At 33.2% G+C, this 11002-nt stretch overlaps 1 protein-coding gene across 1 annotated transcript; it reads left to right on the plus strand.

The window, feature by feature from the left end:
- Positions 1-7711: 7711 nt before the first annotated feature.
- Positions 7712-9846, plus strand: LOC112683759. The gene is made up of 5 exons (XM_025554919.1): positions 7712-7787; positions 7903-8085; positions 8235-9446; positions 9513-9675; positions 9734-9846. Exons 3-5 carry the CDS (start codon positions 9175-9177, stop codon positions 9758-9760), a joined length of 462 nt encoding a protein of 153 aa, XP_025410704.1. The 5' UTR covers positions 7712-7787; positions 7903-8085; positions 8235-9174; the 3' UTR covers positions 9761-9846.
- Positions 9847-11002: the final 1156 nt, after the last annotated feature.

The following is an 11002-nucleotide window of genomic DNA, read 5'->3' on the forward strand; positions in this document are numbered from 1 at the left end:
CAGAATTTAAAATATAATGAAATGATAGAAGGTATACCTAAATCATCTTCATCATTAGAATCTTCCAAATCATCATCACTCATATTCCAATCTAACAAGTCTAACATTTCTTGTTCACTTAAAGGTTTAGGCATCATTAAAAATAAAATTCAAAAGCTACTGCAATTAAAATAAAAATTATGCTGGCATGCAAAAAATGTATAAATATAATATGATATTTCAATTTGTTTTCCATGAATGCGCAATGTATCATGGGTGATACATTTAGAAAAATCATGCAATGCGCAATGTATCATATAAGATACATTTAAAAAAAGTTACATAAATCATATACTTACCAAGAAATCGTCGTAAACCACTGTATTTAATTAATCTTGACAATATACTTATTTAAATTATAATTTTTTTCAACGCATAAAACAATTAGATCAATAAAAAAACATCATTTGAAAATCTGTTATTTTCTGAATATGTATTCAGTATTAAAGTGATAAAAACTTCTACAATCAGTTATTTTGGAGGGAAATTTAATAAGAATAATAATTCGGTTAATAGATAAGAAACACTAAATTATCGTCATAAAAACGAAATTTCATATTTATATGTGGTAATCACTGTTTTTTTCAAATGTATCATAAATAATACGTTGCGCAGTGTAGGGTTAAATACACAAGATACACTATTTAATATAATATTTATTATAAAATTATATAATATACTATTTAATCAATATACGTTTTTACAAATTACTAATGTACTTATACAATTTTGTTGTACTATAATAAAATTAAAACAAAATTTTAGTATAGTAATGATATTTTTTTATCATTAGCTAGAGCAAATGTGTTTAAAATGTCTTCACTATTAATATTATTTGATATACGAGTATCTCTCTCAATATGTATTTATATGTACAGATAAATTTGAAAACCTATATATTATTTACTATCTATTAAAATAAAGAATAGATAAGTAGGTTACCAACACATTTTTTTAATTATTTAAAAATTAATTATTACTGACTTGTAAAATTGGTCGGTATGGTCCGGTATGAATGTCACCCAAATCTTTTGGACTTTGAATTATACCATCAGGCTATACTTTCTTTACCAATAAAGGCAATTCGACAGTCGATGTATTATCTTGTTCTTGTTCATGCATAGGATTAATTTTCTTTTTAAAATTGAATACATCAAAAAATTTTTTTTTATCCATTTTATACAATCAGAAAATTTAAATTTAAATCACTAAATGTATGACAAAACAGTAGTGCAAAACGCAAAAAAAAGTAAAACTATATTTTAACACATCAGCAACGATTATTAGCAACGGTCGGTTATGGTAAAAATACCATAGAATAATCAATAAATGCATTGCGCAATAGCCATAAGCCGATAACAACAATTTCACAGAACATAGGTAGGTATGCATTACCCACAGTCTTAATCTAAAAATAGATTTGTCGTAAATATTGTATCCACATATGTTTTTTCATGATTGTATCACAAATAACACGTTAACTATAATTTAAGTATTTTTAATTTGGAAAAAAAATGTTTACTATAGTTTAATCAATATGGAATATTTTCTGGGGGGCTAAATTGCAGTCAGGGGCTAAACCCCCTCTAGATCACCATAGTTGCGCCAATGCCGGTGGGTAATAAAGAACCAGCCAAATGATAGACTTGACCTTGAACTTTAAATGTTGGTATAAAATTTCCATGTCTAATTTCTATTGCATCAAATGATGTCATTTGGAATGCCGAAATATAAACACGTATCATGTCAAAAAAATGCTTTGAATTTTCATGAGAAAAGAATCAGCAATGTCTCCCAAAACAACTTTCCTCCTGAATAGTAAAAACCGCAGGCTCTTTGGACCATTTCAATGCACGGCAATAATTACATTTTAAATTCATATTTCCTATGATAACATGAGAATAATTTTTATAATTTATTAATTTATCATAAGTAAATGCCGAAATTTCACGGCGAAGCCATGGAACACGTTCAATTAAATTTTCGTCAGTAGGAAAATTGTGAATATTTTTAATAATATCGACTATACCACTATCATTAAATGCAAAGTTGTTATTAATATTGTTATCATAAATACTACTAACACTATTGGTAATAGATATATTATTTATACTATCAACATTATTGTTATTAATACTGTTACTAATAATATTGCAGTTATCTGGCGAGCCATTGTTATTTTGACTTAATCTGAGTAAACGTTGACGTTTTATTCTATTCGATGATGTAGCGTGAACCACGTATGTGTCGCCACCTAGCGGTGTCCAATTATGCAACTGACACCGACGAACCCGCTCTCTTTGACATGCGCGGCGCGTCGCACCTTTCGCGTCATTTAATATCCAATATAGAGAGCTCTTTTTTCACTGACGATTTTCTTTCCGAACTTCTTTTTACATTTTCTAATCTTTCAAATTAATTTCGTGATCTCCACTGCTAAAAAATCATCAATATATATCTGTAAGCACTTCTCGAAACTACTCCGCGTCACAATACATCTTCAATTTAAAAGAAAACTAAGAAAAACCAAAAACATTGCTAACCTACACTCTGCTATACAAATCCAGATCTGACACGCTTAAATACCCGGCCAAATAAACTCAAAATCACTTCTCTCGCAGTTGTTCTGTCGAACTTCTATGGGTACTATGCATATAGAATATAATTCGTTGTATTTCACTATATGTTACGTAGTTCCCCGTAGTCAAGTAGATTGACAACTAGCCAGTTGAACTTCATCAACTGTGACGTCGTCAACTTCCCTAGCAATACGAACATTAGCCGCCATCCACAGTGCCGCTGCCCGTCGTATTTTATCTTTTTTTTTATTACCAACTCAATCCAGGACATCCCACCGCTGGTTCAGCCGCCCGCCACTTTGCCACGGACAAGCCAAGCAGCTCTTGCGGTTTGGGAGGAACTGTTCTCCATCAATCTTTCAACATTTAAAACTAAAATAATCAGTAATATATCTTCATATAAATGCTATATATGTTTGTGTCATATTTGTAATTTTATAAATAAATATTATTATCATCTATTTATATAAAAACATTGTCTAATATACTTGGAAATATATATATATATACGTATACCTTGATAATCCGACACATAGAGGAGAGTCAAACGTTACAATGAAAGACCTAAATTAATTTTCCTTTTAATTGTGATAAATGGCTACGGAGGCCAGATATATTGAATAAACAACGACAAAAAAATTAGCAAATATTACTGAAAAATAAAATATTTAAAAAAATGAAATTACTTATAATTATTAGTGTTTACTATTTAAATTCCGGCAATATTTGACAATACATCGATGCACAAATGCAGCTTTATTTAAAATGTCAGTCTGTCTATCCTTATTAGCCGCAATTGTAGTGATTGACACGCATAAAGCATTATTAGCTTAACCATCGGCTGTCGGACACGTTTGGGGGTCAGGGAGGATCGATTGTAGTGATTGTGAAAATCCAGAATGCTTGTCATGTTGCCAATTCTACGTAGCAGGCCATTATTTATAATAATTGATAACTCTTTTGTTTATTTACGAGAGAATCAACCAAATGCCATAAATCTACTCCGCAATGAGCTATTAAATTAAAAAAAAAAAAAATCATAACGATCGGTTCAATAGTTTCCGAGAAAATAGACCTCAAAGGTTTTCATTTTTACATTTATATAATAGATATATCGTGTAATACTAAATCAAAGAAGGTATGTCAACCACCGAAGACCAGAAAACAGGTACAATCTTTCTTGGGCTTTATCAATTTTTATCGGAGATATATTCGAGACTTGTCAGGTCTTACCAGTGTACTAAGCGACCTTACCAAGAAAAACGTATCCTGGTCATGGGGACCAGAGCAGCAAAAAGCATTCGAGGCCATTAAAAAGCAATTCCTCGAGGATATTGTCATCGAGTATCCAGACTTCAACAAGCAGTTCTACCTATCGTCAGATGCCTCCCGGACACATATAGGGGCTGAACTATTCCAAGTAAATGAACAAGGCAAACACCAGACACTGGAATTCGCTAGTCGTACGCTGAACAGTGCCGAACAAAATTATTACACCACCGAACTTGAGCTACTAGCCATAGTATTCGGCTGTAAAAAGTTCCGTAACTACATCTTGGGATATGCCACAACAGTGCTCACCGACCATCACGCCCTCACCTTTCTGAACAAAAGATCCTCCAGGAAGAAGACCCTAAACTACAGAAAATTTTTCACCGGATACAGAGCAAACCAAGTAATTTTTTTGATATATATCAAGGATTACTATTTTCGGTAGTTAAGGCAGGAAAATACCGCGTAATGATTCCAGCCGTGATGGCAACTAGATTCGTAACGAAAGTACATGAAGAATACGGACACTTTGGTGCGTCATAGGTGTATAATGTTTTAAGACTCAACTGCCAAATGAACCAAAGTACGCGCAAGTGAAAAAAATAATCAAGACTTGTGAATTATGTCAAAAGAGTAAGGTTACAGTAACTAAGTGGCCAGGGGACCAACCATAGCCACCATACTCGACGGACCCAGAAAATTAATATCACTCGATCTGATGGGGCCCTTGCCCAGGGGACAGCTTGGTTCCAGGTACATATTAGCAATGATAGATGTCTTCTCTAAGCATATACAGTTATATGCGATCCGGAAGGCCGATGCGAGTACAATCATCAAACGAATCAGGGAAAAATATATCCCAAAAATGGGTCATTTCGAGCGGATCTTGACGAACAACGGGACGCAGTTTCACAGCAAAAAGTGGGAAGAAGCAATGCTGTAGTTAAACATAAAAATCTCGAGAACTACAGCTAACCACCCGGAGAACAATCCAGTGGAGCGGGCGAACAGGGAAATAGGACGTATACTAAGGGCCTACTGTCATCGGAAGCACACCACTTGGGTGAAATGGTTACCAAAGGTTGAATACTGGATTAACCATATTACGCACGAGGCCATCGGTTACACGCCACACGAAATCATGACGGGAGAAAAACCTAATACCACCCTGAGTAAACTAGTTCCATTACCGACTGGAGGATTACCTCAGAATATGAATGTAATACTACACCTAGCAAAGAAACGGCTCCAAAAAGCTGTGAAGAATAGAATTGCTGCTAAGGACCACAAAAAACAATACCCTACTTACGTAGCGGATCAACAAGTGTTGGTACGAGAACATAGACTTTCATCGGCCATAGATCAAGAGATCCACAAATTTTTCCTACTCTACCACGGGCCATACGAGATATTGGAAGTAAGGACCCATAGCAATACAGTAGTGATCGATCAAGAAGGAGTCATGAAAAGTGAAAATTTCAAAAATATAAAAAGATATTGGCCTCCAGATCCAGGAGATACCGCAATAAGCGTTAGAAATCATTAATTGTCCTAAGTGTTGTGTTTATGTGTGGTAAAGGTACACAGTAATAACTATGTATATATGTAAAATTGTGTTTGAACACTCATACGGAGCGACGCAGTGTATCTGAATGTACATATTGTAAGAAAAAAGAAAGTAAGACACGAGGAAGAAACATGAATACGGAAGAAAAATTAAAAACCCGTCTACAAAACCGATACGTGGATTTATTAGAGTCAGTCTACATAACTGACGATGAAGAAAGAAGAGGAGAAGAGAAAACCGTACCAATACTCAGAATGGACACTACTCCAGTCGCACTAGACCGCGAGTATCAGAAGAAAATAGCCCAAAAATACCGGCAGAAGACCGCCCCAACAGACCAACTACTCCTTGGAACCAACATTCACATTTCCGCCATCAATACAATTAGTCAAGCTCACCGATGAAGATAAATCGGATGTATTAAAACTGGGGACAGCAGACGTTAATCTGGACGGAGACGACCAGTCACCACCGGCACCGCCACCCGAGGTAAGGACAACAAGTCCGCCGCCAAGAATATCTGCTGGGACAGCAAACAACCATACCGGTAATATAAATTAATTAAATAGTGTTTTAAATAAAATAAAACAAAATATATAATTATTTTTTAGTTACGGGTTATCCACATTACACGCTTATATCAGATTTTTTGAATGCTTATTACACATAAGTTATCGTATGGACTTTAAAGTATGGAAAGTAGGTATCTCAACTATTAAATCAAATACATTTTTGCAGTAATTTATATGTCTAACGTTTTATGATTCTATTATTTTATAGGCTAGTAAAAAAGACGGAAAAGATATACTATTGAAGCAAAAAAAATTGAAAATCCAAAATGAATTTCGTTCAAGATTAGGTTTGTTGGTAGATATGCCAAAACAAGGTTTTGGATCCTCAAATGATGGTAATACGGCTAGAAGATTCTTTAAAAATTATAAAATTTCTTCAGAAATTACTGGCGTTTCTGAAGTTCTTATTTATCACTTTTATGTTATTTTACAATGTTTATCGTCTGGTGAAAATATCAATATTGATAAGTTCGAAGTGTATTGTTGGGAAACGGCAGAGTTGTATACTAATTTATATAGTTGGTATTACATGCCACCAAGTGTACACAAGATATTAATACATGGCTCATCAATAATAAAATCGTTTGTTTTGCCAATTGGAATTTTGAGTGAGGAGACTCAAGAATCACGCAATAAAGACATTAAGAGGTATAGAGAGTCTTACAGCCGAAAGTCTTCCAGGATTAATATTAATACTGACATTTTTCAAAGGCTGTTACTATCATCGGATCCTCTTATAAGCAGTTTCAGAAAAGTTGATAAACATAATATAAAAAAACTGCTCCCAGAAGTCGAAGATTTATTGCTAGACATAAATTATTGCAGTGATTGGGAACCAGAATACATTTCAGAATGAAAAATAATAATTAAAACAAATTGTAATATATTTTATATCAATAAAAATGTATTTCAATGATAATTGTATACATATAAATATCATAGTTTCAGTTATTTATTTTTGGCTACCTTTTTTAGTTTTTCGACCACTGTGCGCCGCGCTCATACGTTGATAGCCACGGTACACCTAACCGTGTATAGATCAGGCTATCACGGGTCACCGTCATTCCTAAAGGTACGTTTCGACTATACACGGTCCGGTGTACGTGCATAAATGACCATTGTGAACGGTTTCCCAAACGTTTCATTCTGGTTACCCTCGATAACAGAGGTTCCATATTTTGTGGTTTTTGATATCTATTATCATTGCATTTTTATTGATTATAATTAATATTGTTAATTGTTTATTATTAAAGATATATAAAACTATTTATTTAGTTATGAGTTATGACTAATTAATTATTGTATATTAATATTTTCGTCATTCACAAAATGGAAGAATATAATATAGAATTATATAATTATAAAATTATATAATTTAATAAGGAAATGTACAGGAGAAAAGTGTTGCTTTTATTTTTATATAATTTACGCAGAAAGAAAAAACATCACAGATACATAACATAATTTTTATTTATGGTAAATTAATACTACTTTATTCATATTTTGTATTATTGAATTTTTCAGATCAAAACCTAGATGGAATGTAAAACCGTTTTTGAAAGAAAGGAGAGTTCATGGCCATTGTCATTGCTTAACAAATTAAATGCAATTAACAAATTCAGTATTGTACCAAAACTTTATTAGAATGTTGGCCAGTACATTTGAAGAACTGATTTGCCTTATTGGACCAAAAATAATACGATATGCAAGTCGGCCTGATATATTATCAGTCAATGAAGTATTAACTACAACTTTGCGGTAATTAAATTTTAATTATAATTCATTGTATAGCAATAATTACTAAGCCATTTTCCCTTAATGTTACAAACATCTGGAGAATCCATGATGTCTATAACGTATGCATTTCGTATAGGGAAAAGTACAGTATCAAATTTGATATTGCAATGTTGCTCAGTTTTATGGGATATTTTAAATCCAAAAATATGAATATACTCACGAATTACGAAAATTGTCACAGTTAGCGGAAGATTTTGAAAATAAATGGCAAATGTCTAATTGTTTTGGTAGCATTGATGGTAAACACATCGTACACCAGGTGATTATATAATAGTACCTTTTCATTTGAACAAATAAAAATTACTCATACATAAACACACACATATTATGACATGTATTGATATTGTTCATTATTGGTTTTAAATGTGAATAGAAAATATACTATGTTTAGAAATGTATTTTTTATAGGCATTTGCAAACTGTACAAAATACACTTATCCGAGACAAACCGGTCCGGTTTATACGATAATGCGATATTGCGTTTTCTCGGCTCTTCTAGAATCTTCCAATCGATACCACCACCCCCCGCACTAGCGAACTTTTATCGCTACTCCGATCACCGGTCGTCGGAACATTGCGGTGCAAGTCAGTCGTCGGCGTCTCTTTTTCCTGGCTGTGTGGTCGTCGGCGCTCTGGGTCCGGTGTACCATCATTGTTGCCATTTTGGCGTGCGACGTTCCGTTGTTGTCGCTATGGTGGCCATTGGCGTACGACGTTTTGTTGTTGCGGCTGTTGTTGCCACTGTCGTTGCTGTTGACGTGCGACGGTTTTCGACGTCCAGTTCACGTGGCTGTTGGTGCCGCTGTTGCTGCCGTGGACCATTGGAGTTGTGTGGGCTGTGGTTGATGGTGGTATGAGTCGGCGTCGGTGAGAATACAACGTGCTGTCCGTGCACTGGAGCAATGTCAGGTTCATTTATTGGTTTATATCATTATTTTAATTCTGGTCGTATTGTCCTTTATGTATATTATCTTTAGTTAGCGGGCGCCCCAATCAAATATGTAACCAATCAATATGTACTTTGTATACCTTGAATTTATAGTTGTATTTGTTTATTTCAATAACACGGCGGTGCTGCTGGCTTGCCGTCATTATATGTATACGGTGTGTTATTTTATTTATTCACCATATGCGGCATATATTGTAAATTGGTCACCTTGTCCTGTCCCGTTTAATTATTATAGTTCATAAGAATAAGAAGCCAAACAACGAAAGCAGACAAGGGTTAATTCCCACGTAAAAGGAGGCTGTCTGCGTTGGTAAGTTTTTTTTTTTATCCTCTTTTTACACAAACACTGGATCTTCTCACTATAACTATAAAGGGTCAAATAGTATAATATTACTGGCAATGTGTGATGCCAGTTACAACTTTGTATTAGTAGATATTGGTGCAGCTGGTAGATGTAGCGATGGTGGTGTATTTTCAAGCTCAGAAATGGGCAAAAGTTTTATTAACAATATATTAAATGTACCTACTGAAAAAGAAATAGGTCAATATGGTCTAATTCCATTTTATGCAGTAGCTGACGAAGCATTTCCTCTGCTAAAGAACCTAATACGCCCTTTCCCAGGAAGAGGTAAAAGAAAATTACCATTAGATGAATCAATTTTCAACTATAGGTTGGTTTTATCTATTAAACAAATTTTAAAATTAATGTAGATAACTAAAATATTTTTTCAACACAGGCTATCCAGAAGTAGACGTACCATTGAGAATACGTTTGGTATTATGGCATCTAAATGGCGTATTTTAAGAAGGCCTATAATTGCTGGAGAAAAAACCGTGAATGCAATTACAAAAGCTGTTGTTGTATTGCATAACTTTGTAAAAATGTCAGAAAAAATGCTAGTAATTATTTAATAAAATAAAATAAATTTTTTAACTAACATTATGACACATTTTATAGAAGTTCGATATTACAGTAGCCCATTAGATGTTGAACTTATTCAAAGGGAACAATGGAGGTCACAAGAAATGGGAGCTTTAGCCAGCGTCCATCAATTAGGAACCAATACTTAATCGACAGACGCCAAAATAATAAGAAATAAATTAAAAAATTATTTTTCAACAGAAGGAGCAATTGCATTCCAATATGAAAATATATGAATACCTACAATTAATTGAATAAAAAATTTATTTGAACAACGAAATCTTAACATCTTAAAATGATTTAAATTATAACAAAAAAAACAACATTATCTCACATAATTATATAAGACTTAAGTAGCATAGATTCCATTTGGATTCCATAATGACTAAGCCGTCGCCGTGTAAAAACTAAAAAATAAAAGTAAAAAAGTGTACTGTGCACAAGTAAAATAAGATTGTGATAACTGATAACTGTCAATTAACTGATGATATGAAACATGTTATCAAAAACTTGTAACAAGTACACCATAGAGTAATATAGAGAGGGCATAGTCTATACTGTACGTATTAAGAAAGTGAAGCCGGGCAGTAATAATAGTACTCACTTACCGAAACTATTGGTCGCGAGGTAGCGTGCATGTTCTAACCCCAGATTTATATTTTGTACATTTTTTATTTAACATTTTATTATCAACAACGGTTTTATGATTGAGCATTCTCATTCCTCGTTCGTAGACTTTCCTTTACTTGTTGTTTACTTTGTCGACTTTGTTGTGTGTCTTTTTTTGTATTAACTGTTTCTATACATTTGAAAAATTGTTTTCATTTGAATTGCAATGTCAAGCTGTAATTTGTGTGGTGGAACGCAAAACTCTAAGAGTAAAGAGAAACAAATTACTTTTCACAGGTGAGTGAGATTTATTAGTAATTAATGCATTGACATACCTACCTTTACCTTGTATACAATTTAATTGTTGTGCAGTTATGCACTCTTATAAAGTATAACTTTATAATAAATCATAATTAGAATAATGTTTCAGAAAAAAATATAAATTAGTTCATAACCATAAACATCTGAAGTTGTTCCACTATTATTATTCTTTTCCTAATATATTTTGAATGATTTTGCTTACATAGGTATCCAAAATGTTCAGAGATCCGTGAAAAGTGGATTGAGTTCAGTAGACGCTATGATGAGCATAGAAGCATAATAGTAAATGATAAAAGTATTGTGTGTTCTGTTCATTTTGTGACTGACTCTTTTAATGTGTATAATTAAAATACTATGTTGAAACATACAGCTATA

The sequence above is a fragment of the Sipha flava genome, unplaced genomic scaffold (assembly GCF_003268045.1).
Source record: "Sipha flava isolate LNK unplaced genomic scaffold, YSA_version1 235_pilon_pilon, whole genome shotgun sequence".
Lineage (NCBI taxonomy): Eukaryota > Metazoa > Arthropoda > Insecta > Hemiptera > Aphididae > Sipha > Sipha flava.

Bases quoted from the DNA above. Each gene is read 5' to 3' on its own strand.
- LOC112683759 (XM_025554919.1), top strand. From the start codon at position 9,175: ATGTGTGATGCCAGTTACAACTTTGTATTAGTAGATATTGGTGCAGCT. The intron at 9,447-9,512 runs GTTGGTTTTATC...TTTTCAACACAG, and splicing joins GAATCAATTTTCAACTATAG to GCTATCCAGAAGTAGACGTA. The intron at 9,676-9,733 runs GTAATTATTTAA...CACATTTTATAG, and splicing joins AAATGTCAGAAAAAATGCTA to AAGTTCGATATTACAGTAGC.